This window comes from Carcharhinus amblyrhynchos, chromosome 16 (genome assembly GCF_965287045.1).
Source record: "Carcharhinus amblyrhynchos chromosome 16, sCarAmb.v2.hapA, whole genome shotgun sequence".
Lineage (NCBI taxonomy): Eukaryota > Metazoa > Chordata > Chondrichthyes > Carcharhiniformes > Carcharhinidae > Carcharhinus > Carcharhinus amblyrhynchos.
Genome location: NC_137339.1, coordinates 14,153,669 through 14,178,655, shown reverse-complemented (window position 1 = coordinate 14,178,655; position 24,987 = coordinate 14,153,669). Strand labels below are relative to the sequence as shown.

The window sequence follows — 24,987 nt, the reverse complement described above, 5'->3', positions numbered from 1 at the left end:
TTAAATAAGTTTTTTGCCTCGGTCTTCATGGAGGAGAACGCGAATAGTTTGCCAGGTATTAAAGATAGGATGGTAGGAGTTGAGGGCCTGAATGTGATTACTGTCACTAGAGAGGTAGTGCTTGATCGACTAGCAGGACTGATGGTGGACAAGTCCCCAGTACCGGATGGAATGCATCCCAGGGTTCTGAAGGAAATGGCAGAGGTGATAGTGAATGCCTTAGTGATTATTTACCTAACTTCACTGGATTCTGGGGAAGTGCCGGAAGATTGGAAAAAGGCTAATGTTTAAAAAAGGTACCAGGCAAAAGGCAGGGAATTATAGGCCGGTTAGTTTAACGTCTGTTGTTGGAAAAATGCTTGAATCCGTCATCAAAGAAGAAATAGCGAGGCACCTAGAGAAGAATTGTTTGATAGAGCAGACGCAGCACGGATTCATTAAGGGGAAGCCGTGTTTGACGAATTTATTGGAATTCTATAAGGATGTGACTAGTGCGGTAGACAGAGGGGAACTGGTGGATGTAGTGTTTCTCAATTTTCAAAAGGCGTTTGATAAGGTCCCGCACAAAACGTTGCTTCAGAAGGTTAGGGGGCATGGAGTTGGGGGTAAGGTGTTAGCGTGGATAGAGGATTGGTTGTCAAATAGGAGGCAGAGAGTAGGTGTCAATGGGTGCTACTCTAATTGGCGGTTGGTGACTAGTGGAGTGCCCCAGGGATCAGTGCTGGGGCCTGAGTTATTTACCATTTATATAGATGATCTGGACGAGGGGGCTGAGTGTAGGGTGACGAAATTTGCTGATGACACAAAGATGAGTGGTAAAGCAAAATGTGCGGAGGGTGTGGAAAGTCTGCAGAGGAATCTAGATAGGCTGAGCGAGTGGGCAAGGACCTGGCAGATGAAGTACAATGTTAGCAACTGTCAGGTTATCCACTTCGGCAGGAATAATAGTAGGAGGGATTACTATTTAAAGGGCAAAAAGCTGCAGCATGCTACAGTGCAGAGGGACCTGGGGGTCCTTGTGCATGAGTCGCAAAAACCCAGTCTGCAGGTGCAGCAGGTGATCAAGAAGGCAAATGGGATGCTGGTCTTTATAGCGAGGGGGATAGAACATAAAAGCAGGGAGGCCTTGCTGCAACTGTACAGGGCATTCGTGAGGCCGCAGCTGGAGTACTGTGTGCAGTTTTGGTCGCCGCACTTGCACAAGGATATTTTGGCCTTGGAGGGAGTGCAGAGGAGGTTCACTAGGCTGATACTGGAGATGAGGGGGTTGGACTATGAAGAGAGACTAAATAGACTGGTTCTGTACTCGGAGTTTAGAAGGATGAGGGGGGATTTTAAAGAGACGTATAAGATAATGAAAGGAATGTATAGGGTAGAGGTAGAGAGATTCTTCCCGCTCAGAAAGGACAGCAGGACTAGAAGGCACAGCCTCAAGATAAGGCGGGGGGGCAGTTTAGAACGGAGTTGAGGAGGAACTTCTTCACTCAAAGGGTGGTGAATCTCTGGCATTCTCTGCCCGTTGTGGAGGAGGCTACCTCGCTAGGTAGATAGGTTTTTGGTAGACAAGGGGATTAAGGGTTATGGGGAGAAAGTGGGAAAGTGGAACTGAGCCACTTCAGATCAGCCATGATCTTACTGAATGGCAGGGCAGGCCCAAAGGGCCAGATGGCCTACTCCTGCTCCTACTTCTTATGTTATTCTCCACCTCTTTCAGTGACCTGTGTAACTGTACACGCAGATCTGTCTGCCTATTACCATTCTTGAGTGTTCTGCCATTTACTGCGTATTTCCTATCTGTATTAGGCCTTCCAAAATGATTCCCTCACATCACAAAGGCAAATGGCATGTTGTCATTTAGTACAAGGTGTTAGTTTTGTTTATTACTGTCACAAGTAGGCTTACATTAAAACCACAATCAGATTACTATGTAAATCTTAATCACCACACTCCAGCACCTGTTTGGCTGCACTGAGGGGGAATTTAGCGTGGCTAATGTACCAAGCAGCACACCTTTCAAATTGTGGGAGGAAACCCAGACAAACACAGGGAGAACAGGCATACTCTGCACAGACAGTGACCCAGGAGGCAGCAGTGCTAACCACTGTGCCACCATAAGGTGATTCTCATACAAGGACAGGTTGGAGTTTAGAAGAATAAGGCAACCTTATTGAAACATACAAGATCCTGAGGGCACTTAACAGGGTGGATGCTTAAAGGATATTTCCCCTTATGGGAGAGACAAAAGCTACAGGACAGTAAAAATAAGTGAGCATCCATTTGAGATGGAGATGAAGTGTTTTCTCGGAGGGTTGTGAGTCTTTGACAGAGCAGCGGAGGCACAGTCACTGAAAATTTTTAAGGCTGAGTTAGATTCTTGATTTGACAAAGGAGTCTAGGGGGTAGGAAGGGAAGAGGAGCAAGGCCACAATTGGATTAGCCATGATCTTATTGAACAGCAGAGCTGGCATGAAGGGCCAAATGATCTAACCTTGCTTCTACTTCATATTCCATTATTTGGATCCACAAAAGTCCCACCATTATTCTAAAGAAGCACTGAAGCAGTTTATATGGTTACATATGCTTGCTTCTTAATAGCATTACACAATTTCATCCCAAAAGCAAACTTCCAGAACTCAAATACTTCATGGACAGCCGTCCAGGAGACAGGGAAACAATGGGCTGCTTACATTCTACTGATTGAATAGATATTAACCAATTTCTTGATATTGCAATGAGTAGGATAATGAGAAATAAAATGTCTTTTTAAAAAAACAATCTAAAACTTGAAACCTATTCTATTTTTTACATTGACAAATAGTCAAAATAATACAAATTAGGTCCAAAACATGATTCAGATATTGTTTGCAACAGATTAAAAGATTCATCCAATGACTTAATAGATTGGCCAAATGACGTGCAAATTGCCTTCAAGAAAACTACTCAACAGACAACTGCAAAACATACTAAGAAAGATATCCTGTTTATTGGAGAAGGGTCAGAGTTGATCACAGAATTAGTAGCTCGTAGAAAGGAATATCTTCAATTATTTAATTGAGCCAAAAGGGCTTCAAACCAGACATTACAGTACGTAGAACAGTGAAATACATTATTGAGAACACTACATTTTTCTTGTAAAAGAAATAAAAAAGTTTACTAAAAAAACCTGAAGGGATACTGAATTGTCATTTTTGGAGTAGGCTTTGACTGCAAGGCAGGTAGCTTGAGTGCGGAAATTTTTTAACTTGCTGGATTCCACCTCAGTTAGAACTCCAAATTCTGAGATTTTCTCTCCAGAGGATAGCATAGATGAAGTCGGACAAGTTGACCTCAGATGCAGATGCTAGGACTGCAGGTGACTGTTGATTGAGCTGATTAGAAAACACGCCTCGCTTTGTATTATAAGATTTTAGCCCTCCAGTCTTGTCCCTTCTCACCCCCATGACCCTCCATCCCCATTCTCTCCTGCATACAAACTCACCCAGTATCCATAATGGGTAGACCTCAAGAGCAATGTGGAGATTTTAAAACTCAAATCGTTAATTTTTTATATAACAAAATTTCATTAGTTCCTTAAACCTTTAATAGCCTCAAGTCTTAAAACTGTGAATTCAGAATCCCCTTGAAAATTGGTCAGCTGCTCATAATAAATAGCTCTTCATGAAATGGCAAAGAACTATCAAAGTTTCTCAAAAAGAAGTTAACCAGCTAGTCTGTCAAACAAGATAGTCCAGCAGGGCTTTTTTTAAAAACTGGCAACTGAGACCAGATTTCTCTTTTAATTTCAGATCACGACAGCTGAACTGACCTTCTTCACCCTTCCAGAACTTTTACTTCTGCTCCATAAATTTGTGACTCGCACACTGCAAGTTAAAACCTTTGCAACCGCCAAAATTTTGAACTCAGCATCAAGTTCGATTGGCTGAATTGAGTTTATCTCCTGAGTGAATCACATACCACCTCCCCCCAACTGGTAAAAATAGGATCTGTTGGAAATGAGAGTGGAACATCCGCCTGCCTCTTTTATTGGTCAGTGGAGTCTTCCCAGCTCCACAAAACTTCTGCCCTTTGTCTCCAATAAATAAGCAACAAATCACCAAACAATACAGGAAGCTCTTCAGAGAGAAAGGGTACTGAGTTGATACAGAACAATGAAGCAAAGAGTGAAGAAACATAAAAGAGTAAATAAATAGGATTACATTTGTATGCACGTTGGAGGGAAGGAGCGGAAAGGAAGGCTGAACAGGCAGGAGAGGAGCAGCAGCCCTGGGTAAAAATCACGCATTTATAGATTTTTATGATCACATATTTAACATGATTTGGAACCCTTTTTCATCTTTCACGCACTCACTCATTTCAAACAACTTCAAGTTAGTACTTTGTGGAAGCTACAGGGAGAGAGGACTTAGTTAGAACCCAAAACATTTAATACCTATCATTTTATTCTAAATCAACTTGATCAGTTATTAAGCACTCCCTACCCGCCTTTGCATACTTGAGTTGATATTTGACACCTGGAAGGCCATAATAGTACAGTTCATGTATTGTTCAGCAAAGCAAAATTAATGGATGCAAACAACTGGGACAGAACAGTGACAATATACAATAGATGAACCATTTTGACTCATCTATCTGACCAACAATATCTTTCTCCAATTTTAACTAGTATTACGAAAGAAATTTTTCTATGATGACCATTTCAAATTTCTCCACGTTAACTTTACATCACAAAGCCTTATATTTATCAGTTGTGTATGCTTTGGTATTGAAGTTACTAATTTTAGGATTCATAATGATTAGATATCGATTCTTTGATGGTAACACATGCCAATGATATAGGACAGAGAGATCCCTAAGCAACATGATGTCTCTGTTAGTATTTTTAACAAATGCTTTGTTAATGTCATAGAACATCTGTACTCATTTATATTTTGTTATTTGAAAAATCATAATTACCTTTGACAGACTTGGGAGGATAAATCAGTGACAACAAAGTACTTTGCGGAAGGCCAATAAACTTATTTTGAAAGCAGACTGTCTTGTATAATTAAGATGAGCAAGTACTATAGTATTTGCCTGCTTAATCCTGGTGAAAACATTCTTCAGCTTTTAACACTGCACTTCTTTTGCCATACAGGAGTTGGAAAATGAGAATTTTTGCAAACTCTTAAGAAGCAAACTAATGAATTTTACACTCCTGATTTTGGTGTTGAAACCTTACTGCTAGAAGCAGTAAACACAGCTCGTCTTCGATCTGAAGAGTTCTTAGAAACAAGGTTACAATGACAAACAGAATAAGACATTAAGACAATCCTTTTCAATGACATTGCAACATCAAGCATAATTTCGCCTGTGCAGTGATTGTTCAACAATAAAGCTTTCTAGTGAAAGAGAGTTATCGGGGTTAACATTAAGAAAAAGGCTACAACAACCAGTCACTTTCTTAAGATATGAAGCTTCCCAACCAATGATGCAGTGTGCTAACTGGAGTCATGAAACTGTCTGTCGCTGGAACAATATTTCTCCCCACAATGAGATACTATCCTGATTCAAATTATGACTGGAACAACAAGGTTTTACAGATCCACCATTTTTGCTTTAGTTCCTGAAGGTAATTCTTTCCATGGAAGATTCATCGAGATAGAATGTTTAAATCTGTCCAACATCATGTTATAAAATTAAAGTCCTAGAGGTGTGGGTCGTTTTGTAAGCATTTAAGTACTTCCTGGCCTTCTCAGTCATTATAAGTTGATCCTTTGTTCTTCCGCATGCTACTGCTTCCCAAGCACTGCTCATCTGCAGAAAGAAATCAAAGGAAAAAATATTTTTGAATGTCACATGTAATGCTTCTTTCCAACTATGCCATTGGGGCAGCATGGTGGCACAATGGTTAGCACTGCTGCCTCACGGCGCCAGGGAAATGGGTTCAATTCTGGCCTCGGGTTGCTGAGTGACGAGTTTGCACATTCTTGGCGTGTCTGTGTGGGTTTCTTCCCAGTGCTCCGATTTCTTCCCACAATCCAAAATTGTGTGGGTTACGTTGATTGGCCATGCTAAATTGACCCTAGGGTCAGAGGATTAACAGGGTAAATATGTGGGGTTACAGAAATAGGGCCTCGGTGGGATTGCGGTTGGTGTGGACTTAATGGGGCGAGTGACCTCCTTCTGCACTGCAGGGATTCTGAGTAAATTTTCAAGTACATTATTCTTGTTAAACAGCTTCAAAATATTGGAGGGTCAAATACACCACAGACTGCAGCATACAAGACAATCTAATTTTCCTGGCACCAAAATGCCCGTTTAGGCCTGTAATCGGCATAAAGGTCAACCCCCATTTGAGCTAATAAATGCACAATTAGGGGTATGCTCACATTAGGAGTTGGTCTCAATTTGTCAGTTCTGAGATGTATGGTTAGGGCTATACTCACCTTTTAAGTTGGCACGAGGGATCAAGCAGGCGATAAAGACCACCTTGCAATAAAGATGCATAATTTCAATATGCTACATATTTCAAAATGGCGACCACCGACACAAAAGCCAGCAGTTCACATTGACAAGGTAGCAGAAAAGATTTTAAATGCTGTTCATCTCATCATGAGACCATTAGAAGCAGAATGCCTCAGTCATTTGATTGAGCCATCAATTATGTTCCAAAGCAACGATGTTTTATGGAGAGGCAACAAAGGCATTCAAAGATCTGAAATCATACGTGAGAAGAAGCAATTGCAAGATAAAAACGCCATATTAAATTGCAAATTCGACACATTTTAGTAAGACAGAAATTTAGGGGCTATGTCTGCCATTTCTATAGATAATACTTAAAAACTATTTCCAATTAATAATGCTACTTACCCACATTGGAGCTTCTGGTTTAGAGTGTTTGGAGGAAAAACTAGTCTCTTTATGAGGTATAATAAAACCTCTGTTCAGAGTATCATTTTTATTTGATGAAGAGCTATTCAAAGATCTTGATAAAAATTCTTCTGTCTGCTTCTAAGAGAAAATAAAAATAATATAGGATCTTGATGAGATCACACATTGAATACTGAGTGCAATTCTGGTCTCCTTACCTAAGAAAGGATAAACTTGCCTTAGCATGGCATGCCAAAATGATTAATGTTTATAAAAAAGCTAAACTAGGGGATTTGATGATAAATATTAGAGTTCAGAAGAATGTTGAAGACTGTTGATTACCCTTATCCCTCTCAAAAAATAATCACCCATCTACTTTCATTTGGATATAGCAGCAAGTGAAAGCTATGGCTAAATAGGTCTGAAGATTCCATCTCTTTGGAAAGCCAATGGCTCAAACATTGGCTGGAATTCTCTAGCTGTTCACATTATGGAGATCATCTGGTCCCGCCGACAGTGCACCCCCGCTGTGGGTATCCAGGCTGCATGGGGTGGATTCAATGGGAAAGCCCATTGACAGTAGAGGAACTGCTGTGGGCTGGCCAGAGAATTCCACTCCTGCCCCCTCCTCCCATCCCCTGGGAGGGCTAAACTCATCTTTTTTTTCTGAAATCTGTTTTGTAATTGCTCTGATATCTAAAAACAGCGCAGTTAAAATAAATACTTCGACTAGTTACTGAAGAATAGCCCTTTGCCTATGGATTATTATTTCATATAGATAAGTCAAGTAGTGAAAGCAAAGAAATATTTCAACTATCTTCAAACTCAAAAACGTTAAACATTAGTCTACAGATTCTTAGTACAGATAAATATCATTGATAGCTATACTTGTGGGTGAGTTACCTGCTTCTGTGTGCTGAAACCAGCACGATTTGTATTACCACCATCCTTTTCCACAATGTCCAAAGCAAGAGATTTTCGCACTTTCTTCATAAGAGGTCTGTGTAGCTATGCAAACAACAGCATTGAGGTAAAACAGGTTTCAAATTACTTTCATACAACAGAAGTCAAACTTGTGACAAGTACCATTATTTTATTGATAAATTAGCCTCTTACTTTATTAATAAATTAGCCTCTCCAAAGATGTGCAGGTTAGGTGTATTGGCCATGTTATATTGTCCCTTGGTGTCTCAGGATGCATAGGTTAGAGGAATTAGCGAGGTAAATGTGGGGTTACGGAGATAGGGCCTGGGTGGGATTGTCAATGCAGACTCAATGGGCCAAATGACGTCCTTCTGCACCGTCAGGATTCTATGTTAATACAAGCTCTTCCATAAACAGTAAAAGAAAGTGAAATTAAAGCTTCATAAAATAATTAGTAATAAATATACATCTACATGTAAAAGAGCTTCAGAAAATGTGAAGCTGTACTGGACAATCGAGGCAAAACTTTGAATTTAAAAGTGACATAATAGAGTAAAAAAAAATGCGTCAAACACATGCACATACTAACCCCATGCTGCTTCCTTTTTACTAAATTTGCTTCTTCTTCCTGCAAAATGTTCCTCAAACCATCTTTTAGATCCTCATCAAAATGAGAGACTGGATACTAGATTTAAGCCAGAGGAAGAAAAATAAATATGCAATTAAAACATTTTCAGAAATACATGCAACTGAAAATTAATCATTTTCACAATATAGTAAGTACCCGAGGTTTCACTGCTCCATATTTTTCTAGCCCATTTTTAAAAGGAGTAGGTGTTCTTGGTGTACTGTCCAAAAGAGATCTGCGACTTCTGGGTGTTCGAAACCTGCAAAGATAAAAAGAAACAACTTGCACCAAATTTCACATTCTTTCAACTACAAGCATCACAATTTAATACACGACTGAAGCAGCACAGAAGCATTTGATAAAAGATACTCTTTCAAGTTAGTTCAAATAACATGTAGCTGCATTAAGTCAAATTACAACAGAACACAAATGTTTAATAAAACCAAAATTTATCATTGCACACTTTAAAATCTAATATCTCATATGAAAAATGACAATCCTAGCAACCAAATCTTTTAAGCCAGGAACACAAATGTATTGAACACTGAATGTTGCCAACCAAATGCCAAACATCATCTTTATTTGAAGTTTGTGGCTATACGCAGCAGGCTGGTAATTATGATTTGCAAGTAGATATAAAGCTTACAACTCTTGTGAGGCCATCACACCTGTCAAATAAACATTGCTCAATATTCTCAGTTTACTGTTTTTCTGAACCTGCTTTAGGCAGCTAAAAATAAAATTGAATTTTTATTTTGGATCGGAGCCTTCTCAATCTATTACAGTGATTCTTTTTGACACATGGTGCTAACAGCACCAACCCAAAATGTAATTAAACTCTTCTCATGGAATTCCTGGACACATTACCAGCTGTTTAGCTGAACATGATGTAGAGCAAGTCAATGTTTTAGGGGTTGGGGGGAGGGAGGAAGGCAGAGTGATGACTTGCTAAATCAATTTTTATCAAATTCCTTTAAAATTTTATTACTATAAATAATGAAAAAGGATGGCAACTGTGCAGAAAAAAAGCAGACATTTCAACAGAAAATGGAAGAATTGATACTGAAAGAAACTGAACATATATCAGGATGTTTCTCAAGCAGTTTAATGTACAAATGTCAGCAATTATTTATTTTATTGACATGTTTCATTCAAATATTATATTATCTACATATAGATTGGCTAAGCAATATCACAACTGATGAAAGATAAAAATATATCATAGATGTCAGTGTATAGGTTGACCTTTGAAGCCCTGAGAAATCCCTCCAAAATGAGGGTAGACAAATACGCAACGTTTGAAACTGAACAGCCAGTATCTCCTTTGTTGTTCCTATTGCTGGGTCTGTTGTGTGGGTGTCTTAAATTCACATGCATCTTCACAGTCTATGTCGCATCATCTAGTCATCTAGACTCAAAACGTTGGCTCTATTCTCTCCCCACAGATGCTGTCAGACCTGCTGAGATTTTCCAGCATTTTCTGTTTTTGTTTCAGATTCCAGCATCTGCAGTATTTTCTTTAGTCAATATCACACGCTCCCTTTGTATCCAGTTTTAAGGTACCAGTAAGTAAAACATTTATTTGTAGGGTGAAAAAAATTGAGGCTGACTACTAATGCAACTATAGCCCACGGTAGTTGAAAACTCTGCAAGTATATGTGTGGTGGGCTCTGCGTTAGGTTGGAGGGCAGGAGAATAAAATATTGAAAAGGTTTCCTAGTACAAAAACAAAGAGCAGCATTGGGTAAAGTAAATGAAAAGATGTGCCCAGATGAGGGGGTGAATGAATGGATCTAAAATGTAGTTCAAAGGAATAAAGAAAGAAACTAGAAAAAAAACAAACCAGCAAAAAAAAAATGAAATCAAAATGGAAGCAGGCGTAATGATCTAAAATTGTGTAACTAACTTTTGAGTCCAGAAGGCTATACAGTGACAGGAGTTTATGTAGCACAAATTAGAAACAAGCACCACTCCATATATTGAGAGGAGTTTCTTCATCAAAACTGATTGAACAACTGAATCAGTAAATCCATCTTACAACTGTTGCTTTGTCAGAGAAACTAAATAAGGGTTTTGCACTAACATATGCTGGATACAATAAATGAGTAGGTCCACCGATTCCGCTCTTTATTCGTGGAAAAAAGGAAACAGGGCTTTTCTCTGTTCCTATTTTCCTTTTGCACAGCAGCTATCAGTGATGATTCTGCTTTCCCATTTGCACATCTTCTACCCACCTTTTATTTCTCTTTCTGACCATTACCATCTCCTTTTGCTTTGCACTGTCACCTCTTTTCTCATTAAGCTCTCCTGCTTTCCAACCCATCAACATGTTCCCTATTTCTATGGTTCCCACCCCCTCCTGCTCCATACTTGATTAAAACCCATTAACTCACAAGCCTTTTCCCAGCTCTGATGAAAGGTCACTGCCCCAAAATGTTAACTCTCCTTTTCCTTTCCACAGCTGCTGCCTGGCCTGGCCTGCTAAGTTTCAACATTTTCTGTTTTTATTTCAGGTTACCAGCATCCACAGTGTTTTGTATTTGTACTGAAATGTCTGCTAACTTAGCTACTTACACAGAATTCTCCTTTTGTACTTTTGGTGTATAGTCTCGCTGGAGCGGGGCTGTAACTATGATTTTCTGGCTACAAACTGGGGTCGAGGTAAGAGACGGATTCTCTAGATCAAGGTTATCTTGTTTGGTCCAGAAATTCAAAAACTATTAAGGGGAGAAAAGAGAAAAACATTACAAATTTGTACTTTTAACAATTCCAACCTGCCAGTATACTTGATACACAAACACAAGTGCTAAACATTAAGGTTATACCCTAAGAGGTGACCTTATAGAGGTCTATAAAATGAGGGGCATAGATAAGGTAGATAGTCAATATCTTTCCCCAAAGGTAAGGGAGTCTAAAACTAGAGAGCATAGGTTTAAGGTGAGAGGGGAGAGATACAAAAGTGTCCAGAGGGCAATTTTTTCCACATAGCAAGTGGAAAGTATCTGGAACAAGCTGCCAGAGGTACTTGTACAGGCGGGTACAATTTTGTCTTTTAAAAAGCATTTGGCTAATTACATGGATAAGATGGGTATAGAGGGATATGGGCCAAATGCAGGCAATTGGGATTAGCTTAGGGGGTTAAAAAAATGGTGGCATGGGCAAGTTGAGCCAAAAAGCCTGCTTCCATGCTGTAAACCTCAATGACTCTATTTAGCTCCAGAAGAAAACCATTAAGCTTGAATCATCTATTCACGACTGAAAAGTCAGCTTTGCCCAGCCACACTCGTCACAGTCCCAGACAGTTCTGATCAGCACCCCTGACTACTCAGTAAATAAACGCTTCCTCTGAAACAATCCCACAGAAAAACAAAATCACAATGAGATGAGCTTCGAGTGATGTAGCATGCAGGGGCTGGAATAAACGTAGCTAAACACAGTATAACTAGTCTTAAACTCTGGTTAATTCAACACAATATAGAAGTCTCTGGAAAGTAGCATGTTGGATTTTTTAAATAAAAGTAGTAATTGGCGACTTGGGCTTTGGACAAAATCCAATGAGTCTCTTATTAAAATTATGGGGAGGATCTGGGCAACCACATGTAAACCTGTCCCTTAACCCCAGCTCAAGTACATTTTTGATACAGACTATGACTGTTTGTTTCTCTTGAATTTAAACTACTTTCCAGAGGAAAAGAAGCAGATGCAACATAGACAATATTAGCATAAATGCTGGAAGAGCTCAAGGGAAGTGGGCTGACAGGCTGTGGACTTGAGCTAGCTGTTTGTGAAAAGCAAAAGATGTAGAAAATGACCACATGTTAGAGAGGTATTTTTTCCCCCTAGGGAATCTTGCCTTTGGTCGTTTTCTCATTGAGAATTCCTACCACAACAAAAATCAGCTATTATCTCGAATAATAAGTTTCTGATCTCAAACTTGGTGTCAAGGGGGAGCACTGAATGAAGAAGTGTTTTCTTGCAGAAAGGGTTAAATTAGAGTGTGGAGTTTGAAATATTGCTTTCAACAGGGGCATTGGCAGAGGCCAAGCACCAGATACTTTTCTCTTCGTTATTGAGAAAGTGTGACTGAGATTGAAAAAGGGCAAAAAGATAGCAGACAAAAGGGGTAGGGGAATGCATCATTGGTTTAGTAAATAAAATAACAGGTCATTTAAATCATTAGTCTTTATCAATATTATACAATTATTTAGCAGTGATTTATGGTTGAACAGGCTGGGTGATCCAAGGTCAAGAAAACATTATATTTTTCTACAAGTCAACCTGAATGCAGAAAAAGTGTTCAGTAATGCAATATTACCTGTGATGGTGAAAAGGGCAAGGTCTTTACTGGAGTACTTTTTGGAGTCATGCTGCTACTGGTACTGTTTTCAAAGAATGCAAAACTATTACCACAGCTGCTATCATTAACCGGTGACAGAGAAATTTTTGTTTTCTTCTTGCGCCTCAGGATTGTTGGCGGTGTACTGAAGCTTCCTGCAACTGGAGAGGTAATCATGGGGATGAGTTCACCCTTCTTTGCACTTCTGCTCAGGTCAGAGATGGTATTCGCGTCAATGCGGTATTCTGTCAAAGTCGACTGCGCAGTCTTATCGGGAGTCTGTTTGATGAGATCCTCCGGCAAGTCAAAGCATGACAGATCAGACCATGCATCTGGGTCCTTAAGTATGGAGAATAGGCACAATTAATAAGGCCATTTCAGTTGAATCAGAGATTGTCCTGCCAGCAGAATCACTCTTTCAACTTCCAGTAAGATTAGAATTGGATGTATAATTTACACTGAAATTAAGGTACATTTACAGCACAGCTGGCAGCCATTCAGGCCCCCATGTACACTCTAAGGACTGAGGTAGAAAGCCAGTGCTATACATCAAAATCCAACCAAAAGCTGTGGGACAGGAAGTGATCACTAGACTTAGTGGCGTGTGATGAGTGAAAAAGACAAATCAGTAATACCATTTATAAACAGGTAGGATTTTTACCCAATATCAGACGGAAGATGTTTTATATTGTGATATTCATTCTTCCACACTAACCCAATGCAAATGTCACAGATGTTTAAACATTTATGCGTGAATAAGTTAATTTGGTAGCTTATATACTTTAAATTCAAAATAATGAGTCATTATTGAAACTTTGAACACAATAAATATGAAATATATTGGGGAAATACCTATTCAAAAGAGCATTCAGTTATTATTACACAGTGGTGCAAATAATTTTTAACCACTGCTTCATACCATATGCCCAAAATATTTCAACTTTTATCTGTCCACCACTGATAACATTGAGAAACAATAATTGCAATCAAAAGAACTTGGACATTTTTCTGTGCAATTTCCTCTTAATCATCGGCTTCAGTCATCTTAATCACTAGAAATGGTTAAGTAAAACACTATCAGAACTGAACTACATTTGAATTATTTCCCCAAGGTAAAACAACTGTAACTTCTCAAGCTTGCAGGTATAATTTGGTTTGGACAAAACTGCTGCTCTTTTGTTTAATCTTTTGATTTTTTACGTAAGAGGCTTAGCCTTCTTATTTCAAACAAGCAAGTGAAATAGAAGCAAGTACTTTGTCCAAAGTAGCAATAAAATTGTCAATTAAATAAGAAGAAACAAACTGATACAAATACCTGGAACTCAATACACAGGACTAATCAAATACTACTAGGAATAATCCAAGATGTTTGAAATGTAATTCCTGCAGATCAATTCATGATCCACATTGTCAACCCTCACCAGTTGCTCTGACAACAGTCAGCCCTAGATGGCCACAGATCTCTGATGTCAACACATCGCACTAACTTAAATGTTAGTGAGGGAGTGCCTGTCGTTGCATTTAATGCACTACAGTTGAAGGAACTCTGCAAAATGTTGGACCTTTGAAGTCCCTGGAATGCTGAATTTCTTCAGTTAATTTTCTTCAGTGCAAGCTGATGGAGATGTTATCCAACATAAGCTCCTCTCTTTCCTCCACCACCACCACACCTTTCCCCCAACTCAAAACAAAATGATTTTTGCAGCCTGAGGGAGAGAAGGGTGAAGTTTGATATGGGACCCCAGCCCCCAGAAACAAGTTTTGGGGACTCAATAGAGGGAAGGGGAAGTCAACACTATTTCCACTCAGGTTTCTGGACTCTCTGACAGGGCTATTCTGTTTCTCGACCATTAACGGAGCTGGTAAGTTACAAAGTCAAGTACCCAAAATCCTCCGATATGGAAGCAAACATTTGCACGAGGGCAGGGCTGTGGTTAAGATCAATAGTTCCCCATCTTCTCTTTAATTTAAATATTTCAAGGGTCTTTGAGGGAAGATGTGAAGTTTGTTCATTCTCTCCCGCTGCATTAAATCATTTTCTGAGTCCTTCTTCCAACTCAGATGGAAATCTCAAATCTGAAGATGGCAGATACCCCAGTCCTCAGGTAAGCTATTATTCACTGTGTCTCAAAGAGAGCTTCACCTTGCTATTCAACTACGGGGACCATTACAAATATGTTTTTGAATCATAAGAGCTCCAGGAATGGCCAGCATTCATAGATGTTTAGGTTGAATCAGGTGTGATAGAGAAAGATTAATTATGATGAAATAAACTGTTAGAAATTCAAAAAGAGGTCACTACACAACTTTAACAACACACAGCATCTATTTAATAGCCAGAGGTTGGGCTTGGGCTTGTATACATTGGAGTCCTAGAAGAATGAGTGACAATCTTATTGATGCATAGAAGGTCATGAGGGGACTTAACATGGTGGATGCCAAGAGGATGCATCTTCTCGTAGAAGATACTGAAACTCAATGACACAGTTTAAAAATAATGGGCAGCCCACTTAAGATGCTGACATGAATTTTTTTGTCTGGAATGTCATTATTAAGTGGAATTCTCTTCCCAAAGAGCAGTGAATGTTGGGTCATTGAACATTTTTAAAGGTTTAAGTTAGAAAATTCTTAATTAACAAGAGAACCAATGAGTGTAGGGGTAGACAGGAAGTTGAGCTGAGGTCACTCAGATCAGCAATGATTTTATCAAATGGCGGAGGAGGCTCATGTGGCCAAATGGTCCTAATTCACGTGTTTGTAGAAGGGCTTTTGCAAATGCAATGAAAATTAACCGAGCCTGATATGGATTTGAGAGGAAACATTCCTATGTTGAAAACTGAAAGACTAACACACAATACAAGAGTGACTGCTTTCACAGCATGTCACAGAACTTACACATTTGATTAGCTCCAGGGGCTCAGAGAATTCAGGGGTTGACTGCGGAGAAAATCTTGTCCCAGAATCTACAATCAGGAACATGCTGCCAGAAGCCTCTTCTGTAGGCTGGTTAGGTTCCTAGGATTAATCAGAAATACATTGTTCTTGCTGAGTTTCAGAAGTACCCGAAAGCCCTTGATCACCAAGCATAGTGTTATCCTTGAGGAGATTGCCTAACCAACTGGCAATACTGTCCTCCAGCTGTCAATAGGAAAAAGGTCAACGCGCAAAAGGAATTACCAAGGATTTACAAGTCAAAGATTGATCTTGGGTGAAGTGCACAATGAATTAAATAAGCCATTTAAACTCGAGGAATCACTGAAAAATGGCCAACCGAAATATATTCTCTGGCAATATTTATTTCCTATCAAGATTTTCTGCGATCTTCATGTATAGATGCAGAAGATGACCTTGCAGGTGCTTCCATTTCACATTGAAAAACCTGGGCTTTTCAAATCCTTCACTCAAGCCTTTGATACGCAGGATGACCCTCATAGCCCATCCTTGTTCCACCCGTGCATGAATGCTGCACTACACTGGGATAGTGCAGAGAAGTGCCATCAGGCTAATCCAAATGTCAAGGTTATGAAAAAAAACAGGAAAACTTGGGCTTGCAAAGGAAGTGACTACAGGATCATTTTATATTGGATAGTTGAGAAAACATAAAGGCAATGCAGAATGCTAAGTTTCAGAATCCAGAGTTTCTCTCTTCACGGGTATTAGGCTTGAAATGTTAACTGTCTCTCACTCCACAAATGCAGCCAGGCCTGCTGAGTTTTTCCAACTTAAAGAATTCAAATCTTCACTCTCTGCGTGCCTTGCTTTTATTTCAGTGTTCAATCCACCACCACTTCTCTTCCTTGAAGAAGTAGTTCAACTCTTCTCCCTGATTGGATTTGCGTTTGTCTCTTTCACCTGGTTTGCATTCGTTGCTATCCATTTCCTTTCTAATATTTGATAAGACATTTATCAAGACTTGTTTTCACAGCCACATTTCCTCCTTCAGGGCCGTCTTGGCTCCCAGTTTCATTTCATTCTTCATCTCTTCCTTTCAGGTATTAAGGAATGCTAGTTCCAATAACAATGGGGTACTGATGCCCTTCCAAATCCTTCCACCCCATCCTTCCCCTCTGACCTCATCCCTTATTCTAATCCCAATTCTCATTGTGTTGTCACTATACCTGCTGACCTTTCCCTTTCTGAAGCTGAACAATCTGCGCTTAGCAAAGGACTCATTCCCATTATGTCTGCATCTCAAAGAATTTGGGTCAGCATGACATTGAACTTCTCTTCCATTACCTTCACCTCCACACTCAGACTGTGGTTGACTGGGCCCTCAACAGTGCCTGACCACTTCTCGCATTTCTGCCCTCACTGCTTTTCCTTCCTTGCAGAACATGACAGGGTTCCCTCTGTTCTCACTTTCCACTCTATTATCTTCCGTATGAAAGATTCTTCCTCTGCCATTTCTGCCACCTTCAGCATACATATTATCCCATCCCCACCAGCATTCTGAAGTGACCACTTGCTCAGCAACATGCTGGTCAACATCCCCAATATCTCATCCACTTCCCAAGGCACCTTTCCTATGTAATTGTGGATGTAACAGCTGCTCCTTTATCACCTTTCTCCTCACTGTCCAAGACCATAAACAGTCCTTCCAGATAAAGCAACGATTTACTTCTACTTCTTTCAATTAGCTCTACAGTATTTGCTGCTCACAATGCAGTCTCGTCATCACGGGGGAGACAAAAACAGACTGGGCTGAACAGAGGTTCCATCCACAAGCATGATTCCAACCTTCCAGTCACTCATCATTTCAATTCACTACTCTGCTCTCAAACTCTGATTCCTATCCTTGACCTGCCACAAAGTTCCAATACAAAGTGGTGGAACAGCATCTCAACTGTAGACTAGGCAGGTTATAGTTTTCTGGATCCAACACAGAGTTTGGCAACTTCATACCTTGAACTCTGCCCCCTTTTTGAATTTTATTTTGCTAAGTACCACTCTTTGCTTTCAGACTGAGTAGATCTTTATTCTGCTTTTAACACCAGCTCTTGGCCAATACAAAAGCTGGATGGTCCACTAAGTTTTCCAGCACTAGCCACCATCTAATCCAGAGTTCGGGTTGGAGAGTGAGACAAGGGCACATAGTTTCAAACTAATAAATGGCAAATTTAGGATGGATACCAGAAAGATCTTCACACAAAAAGTGATCAACGAATTAAAATCTTCTAAGAAACATGTGTATGCGCGCGCGTGTACAAATATGCAGGTTTTTCTGAATGAATCTATCAGCAGTCTTCCCCATCTGCAATTATCTTATGATTGTTGTAATGGAATAGTTAAACTGACAAAAATATTAAACACAACATTGAAACATCAAAGAATAAGGTTTCTAGTTGTTCATACGCTGGAAATCTTAAAACAGAACAATTCTGTAGAAGGATCATTTAGATCCGAAAAGTTAACTCTGCTTCTCTCCATAGATGCTGCCAGACCTGCTCAGTTTATCTGGTATTTTCTGTTTTTACTCTGGACCTATGCTTTGTTGCTTTACGACAACTATTACCACCCCCTTTGCTTTTATTCCATGACACCATGGGTATTTAATCTACCCCACCCTCTAAACCATCCATGGTCTTCCCTTTTATTTTACATGACCCTCCCCCTTTTCAACAGTATAAAGCCCATCACATATCTATGTCTCTCAGTTCTGAAGAAAAGTTACGGTGGACTTGAAACTTTAACTCTGCTCCTCTCTTCACAGAAGCTGCCAGGTCTGCTGAGTTCACTGTCTACCTTTTTTCCCCAAAGTGCTACTTGGACAGTGAGAATGAGCACATAATTACAAATGGCAAATTTAGGATGGATGGATACCAGGAACGTCTTCACACTAAAAGTGATCAACAAATTAGAATCTTCTAAGAAATGTATGCGTGTGCGGATTTTTCTGAACGAATCTATCAGCAGTCTTCCTTTCTGTAACTATCTTGTGATTGTTGTTATTGAATAGGTAAACTGGCAAAACCATTAAACATAACATGGAAACATCAAAGAACTAGATTTCTAGTTGCTTATTAAGTTGTTCAGCACTTTTTGGCAAAAAATTTACCAAAATTCTTAAACAAGATAATATGAGAGTTTTAAATGCAATTTTGAATTATTTTAAAATAAGCATTTGCAGTTTCTGGAACACTGAACAAAATGGGAGCCTATCACAATTGTAAAGCATAAAATTTGTTTGAAACATTGAAGGTGGCAGGACACGTGAAGAGAGCAGTTAATAAAGCTTATAAAACTTTTACTAATTAAGCTTTATTAACAAAGCTTATTCTGGACTCTATTAATACGGCATAGAGTACAAGAGTAAGGAGGTTACTCTGAACTTATACGAGACACTAGTTAAACCTCAGCTGGAACAGTGTGTACAGTTCTGGGTGCCATACTATAGGAAGAATGTGAATTTATTGGAAACAGTGTAGAAGAACGGTTCCAGGGATGAGAAACTTCACGTATGAGAATAGATTGGAACAGTTGGGACTGTTTTCCTTGGACAGGCTAAGTGGAGATTTGATACAGATGTTCAAACTCATGAGGGCACTGGATAGAGTAATAAGGAAAAACTGATCCCACTTGTCCAAGGATCAAGAACACGAGGGCATAGATTTAAAGCGATTCGCAAAAGAAGATGCGAGAAAAAAACCTTTTCCACACAGTGAGTGGTTCACATTTGGAACGTTCTGCCTGAAAAAGTGTGGTGGAGACAGGATCAATGGAAGTATTCAAGAGGTCATTAGATGATTATTTGAATAGAAACAATGTGAACATAAGAACATAAGTAGGAGCAGGAGTAGGCCATCTAGCCCTTCGAGCCTGCCCTGCCATTCAACAAGATCATGGCTGATCCGAAGTGGCTCAGTTCCACTTTCCCGCTTTCTATCCATAACCCTTAATTTGCTTGCCTACCAAAAACCTATCTACCCGTGTCTTAAATATATTTAGCGAGGTAGCCTCCACCACTTCAACGGGCAGAGAATTCCAAAGATTCACCACCCTTTGAGTGAAGAAGTTGCTCCTCAACTCTATTCTAAACTGCACCCCCCTCACCCCCCGCCTTATCTTGAGGCTGTGCCCTCTAGTCCTGTTGTCCTTTCTGAGCGGGAAGAATCTCTCTACCTCTACCCTATCCATCCCCCTCATTATCTTATACGTCTCTAAGATCCGCCCTCATCCTTCTAAACTCCAACAAGTACAGACCCAGTCTATTTAGTCTCTCTTCATAGTCCAACCCCCTCATCTCCGGTATCAGCCTAGTGAACCTCCTCTGCACTCCCTCCAAGGCCAAAATATCCTTGCGCAAGTGCGGCGACCAAAACTGCACACAGTACTCCAGCTGCGGCCTCACCAATGCCCTGTACAGTTGCAGCAAGACCTCCCTGCTTTTATATTCTATCCCCCTCGCTATAAAGGCCAGCATCCCATTTGCCTTCTTGATCACCTGCTGCACCTGCAGACTGGGTTTTTGCGACTCATGCACAAGGACCCCCAAGTCCCTCTGCACTGTAGCATGCTGCAACTTTTCGCGCTTTAAATAGTAATCCCTCCTATTATTCCGGCCAATGTGCAAGGAAAGCCGGAAATGGCTGGGGAACGGCACTAGGTCATGATGCAGACATGATGGGCTAAATGATCTTCTTCTATGCTGTAGTAATTCTGTGATTCTGTAAACAGTCTGCATATAAAATGTGTTTACACATGTAACAAGAGAACAAGTTTAATAACAATCTGTATGAGTACATACCCTATGGTAGCTAGCAATAGCTACGATTGACACGGTAAAATGTAGATTATCAGAAAACCTGTTTGAAATTTTATGTATTAAATAGGTACTGCAAAGATGCGAAAGCCAACGTAGGCAATGTGGATATGTGTCACAGATATGACACTGGCACTTACTGGGATTAAAGAATGATTTAACAAAATTATATATGGATCCTTCACATAAGTAAAGTGCATTTAAACTATCCAGGGTCAGCAAGTGATCAGCTGTTTGAATTCTGTATATAAAAGGTGACAAGAATCAAATGACAACAACATGCAACTGGAGTTCCATCAATGCAATGTGCAATACAACAGTGCCAGGTCAGTCCATAGTTCTGCACTAGTAACTCAGAAAACTCAAAGACACAGATAAAAGCCAGATTTAAGAAAAACACAGATTTCAGACTACTTATCACTTACATAAATGTAATTGAGAATGCTATAATTGTGCCATTTTTGCTTCGATGCAAAGCAGTTTTAGACATACAGTGACAAGAAATCTAGCGGTGGAACTCAAGATTGTCATCTCACAGCTAAATGTTCTAAATTACATGTAGTGAGAGAGACCTTCTCCTAAAGTCAACATTGGTTGCTGCGCAGGTTAGAGAGAAGCTGAAATTTTAAAAAACTCATGTGGCTTACTGAATCTCCTGATAAAATAAAAGAATTCCATTCAAAGTTAGGAGCACACCCTCCTAATCTGATCCCCTAGCATTAAAATGTTGCCGCTAGAGAACATTGGTACTAGCACACTTCAAAACCGTATTCAGAGCTACTGTTGCTGCAGCTGAATGCCTAGGAAATTCAATCACTGAACATCATAATAGAGATTGGTTGCCTATGGATTGTGGCTTATGAATATTGATTTCAAGTACCTGTAGCATAACTGGAGTTTTACTTTGTGAACTCCTGATGCTATTGTAAACTAGAATTAAACACATGAAACATAAGAACATAGATGCACAGGGTATTTACCAAATAAAATTGTAGCCAAAAATGCTTAAGTGTACAAATAAAACCCACAAAACTGTATTAAATTTTAAAGGCTAGTTGGCGTTAAGACTACAATAAATTGTAAAATCTATTTAAAAAAAAGTGAATAACCTGCTTTATAGTAACAGGTGGCGGCTGTGGAACTGCTTCGACAGCAACAGGTTCAGGTTTTGACGAAGGCTGAAAGAAATAAAAGCAAGATCATATTACAGTTATGTTTTGAATGCATTCAAATGATCCAGATAAACACTTTTAAAAAAAAAAGTAGCTTCCAGTCCTATAGGAACAGCGCTCTCAAGCTGAAGGCTTGCACTGAATATTCTTAACTGAAAACTGTTCAGGGAGGTTAGCAATATGGGGCTGTTTTCATAAAACTTAGAATTATGGAAATCCTACAGTGCAGAAAGAGACCATTTGGCCCATCGAGTCTGCACCGACCACAATCCCACCCAGGCCCTACCCCCATATCCCTACATATTTACCCACTAATCCCTCTAACCTACGCATCTCAGGACACTAAGGGGCAATGTTGGCATGGCACCTAACCCACACATCTTCGGACTCAGAGGGGAAACTGGAGCACCTGGAGGAAACCCACACAGGCATGAGCAGAAAGTGCAAACTCCACACAGACAGTGACCCAAACCAGGAATTGAACCCAGGTCCCTGGAGCTGTGAAGCAGCAGTGCTAACCACTGTGCTACTGTGCTAGGAAGACAGGCCAAAGAAATTAAATCCAATCTTGCTGGAAAATTTTTTTTGGCAGGATCATGATAAGAAAGATAGATTTACCTATTTTTGCTTAAAAAAAGAAACATCCTATTGATTTTTTTCCCATTGACATTTTTGAGTTGCTTGCTGCTGCACTTTGTTAAATGCTGCATTGACATTAAGGGCAGTCATACACACCTCACCTCTGGATCATTTTGCTGATGATCAAGAGTAGAGTGCTGGGACTATAACTGGCTGGATTCAATTGTCCTGCTTTTCATGATCAGGACAAAACATGAGCATTCTTCCAGTGTCAGGCTGGCTGTACTAGAACAGCTTGGCTAAGGATTTGGCTCATGTTGAAACATGTCAGCTGGATGATGCGGTGGGCCATACACTTTGCCAGGATGAACGTAAAAGCTATTACGGTACATCTGACGGAAAGTACATAGAACATAACAGCGCAGCACGGCCCTTCGGCCCTCGATGTTGCACCGACCAGTGGAACGAATCTAATAACCCTCTAATCTAAACTATTCCAATGTTAGCCATATGCCTATCCACTGACCATTTGAACGCTCTTAAAGTTGGCGAGTCCACAACCACTGCAGGCAGGACATTCCATGCCCTTACTACCCTCTGAGTAAAGAACCTACCTCTGACATCCGTCCTATAATTACCACCCCTCAATTTAAAGCTATGTCCCCTTGTGTTAGCCATCACCATCCGAGGAAAAAGGCTCTCACTGTCCACCCTATCTAACCCTCTGATCATCTTGTATGCCTCAATTAGGTCACCTCTTAACCTTCTTCTCTCTAATGAAAATAACCTCAAGTCCCTCAGCCTTTCCTCATAAGATCTTCCCACCACACTAGGCAACATTCTGGTAAACCTCCTCTGCACCCTTTCCAATGCTTCCACATCTTTCTTATAACGCGGCGATCAGAACTGTACGCAATACTCCAAGTACGGCCGCACCAGAGTTTTGTACAGTTGCAACATGATCTCACGGCTCCGAAATTCAATCCCTCCACCAATAAGAGCTAACACACCATACGCCTTCTTGACAACCTTATCAACCCGGGTGCCAACTTTCAGGGATCTATGCACATGTACACCAAGATCTCTCTGCTCGTCGACACTACCAAGAGTCGTTCCATTAGCCCTATATTCTGTACTCCTGTTACTCTTACCAAAGTGAATTACCTCACACTTTTCCACATTAAACTCCATTTGCCACCTCTCAGCCCAGCTCGGCAGCTTATCTATGTCCCTCTGCAGACTGTAACATCCATCCTCACTGTCTACAACTCCTCCAACTTTGGTGTCATCAGCAAATTTACTAACCCATCCTTCTACACCCTCATCTAGGTCATTTATAAAAATGACGAACAGCAGTGGCCCCAAAACAGATCCCTGAGGCACACCACTAGTAACTGAACTCCAGGTTGAATATTTCCCATCAACCACCACCCTCTGTCTTCTATCAGCTAGCCAATTCCTGATCCAAACTATTAAATCACCCTCAGTGATTAGCAAAGTGAAGGAAAATGGTATCAGAGCAAAGTACTGCAGTTCTTCCGTGACCTGGCTAATACTTATGTCTCAACTAATACCACCAAAACAGTAAAGGTGTAAAGCACTTTGGCCCATTCTGGGATCATGAGAGTAGCTATAAAATGGTCTTGAAACACTGGATTTCACTATCTTCAAGATGAGCAATTAAAGAGTATCTAGTAGAGGATAGCAAAAATACGCACATAAGTTAAAGAAAAACAACTGAAACATTTTACAAACAACTCTGATTTCTAATTTATCCTAATATTGAAAATATCAATTTATTTTTCAAAATAATTAGTTTCCTGGTTAAGTAGAACTTCTGATATCACCGGCTTTTATCTTGCACAGGGAGCACCTCTTGCAAAATCAATAAAACTTGAATCCAGTATGAATCCCTGAATGAACGTTTAAAAGAAAACAAACCTGAGTCATTTTGGTCCTGAAACATTGGATTTCACCATCCTCTGAATGAGTGAATAAAAACATCGGCATCTTCTGGTTACCATCTTGCAAGTATCCTTCCACTTCCACCTTCCTTTTCAGAGTTGAGTTCCAGTGGTTCTTTACAGCATTGTCCGTTCTATCATTTCAAAAAAAGTCACTACTTAGTGATTAGGTTAAATTAAATAGCGAAGCAACAGTTATCTTGGAGTTCCTGAAATCTGATCAAACTTTTAAATAATGCCAAACTTCAGAGATGTACTTGGGAATATGGAAATAGAAGCCTGGTGCTGTTTTTTGTGGAAATCACAAGGCCATTAGGAAAGTGGCAACAGAGCAACTGTGGGTCCATTCTTTTACTATAGAACCTTTTCATAACAGCCTGTGCAACTGATACAGAAATGCTCAAATTTTCTGGGGCTCCCACAGACAGCAAACACAGAGCAAAAATCAGTAAGTAGTGTGGACCCCTTTTATACTGATGATCCATCCTTGTGTGCTGAGATGGGTTAACACTGTCAGATTGTTAGTCATTCTGTCTGTCTGACCATACTTGCAGTGGCAGGAATTTCAGGTCTAATGTCTCCCTATAAAGCCATGTACAAGTTTTTTTAAAACTAACCTCAATGGGAACTCTTGGAACACAGACTTTGTCTAGACAATATTCATAAAAGCTTTACAAGCTGAAATACATACTTGTACCTGTAGCAGGGACTCACAATCGCTGGGATAGGATGGTCCTGCCAACAGGACTGGATGATACTGTCTGCAGGAACAGCCA

General features: G+C 40.0%; 1 protein-coding gene across 3 annotated transcripts in view; it reads right to left on the bottom strand.

Moving 5' to 3' along the window:
• Nucleotides 1-2,963: 2,963 nt before the first annotated feature.
• Nucleotides 2,964-24,987, bottom strand: part of mybl2b (MYB proto-oncogene like 2b) — a 36,608-nt gene continuing 14,584 nt past the window's right edge. Inside the window, exons 6-15 of one of the 3 annotated variants that reach the window (XM_080204734.1) lie at nucleotides 24,189-24,345; nucleotides 21,606-21,674; nucleotides 15,633-15,752; nucleotides 12,717-13,076; nucleotides 10,976-11,118; nucleotides 8,558-8,660; nucleotides 8,363-8,458; nucleotides 7,753-7,857; nucleotides 6,850-6,990; nucleotides 2,964-5,793 (exon numbers count right to left, since the gene is read on the bottom strand). In XM_080204734.1, coding sequence (XP_080060860.1) covers nucleotides 5,668-5,793; nucleotides 6,850-6,990; nucleotides 7,753-7,857; nucleotides 8,363-8,458; nucleotides 8,558-8,660; nucleotides 10,976-11,118; nucleotides 12,717-13,076; nucleotides 15,633-15,752; nucleotides 21,606-21,674; nucleotides 24,189-24,345 — 1,420 coding nt within the window. In that variant the 3' untranslated portion in view covers nucleotides 2,964-5,667. Of the gene's footprint in view, nucleotides 5,794-6,614; nucleotides 6,695-6,849; nucleotides 6,991-7,752; nucleotides 7,858-8,362; nucleotides 8,459-8,557; nucleotides 8,661-10,975; nucleotides 11,119-12,716; nucleotides 13,077-15,632; nucleotides 15,753-21,605; nucleotides 21,675-24,188; nucleotides 24,346-24,987 lie in introns of those variants that run through there. The other 2 variants (XM_080204736.1, XM_080204737.1) reach the window with 2 other exon arrangements.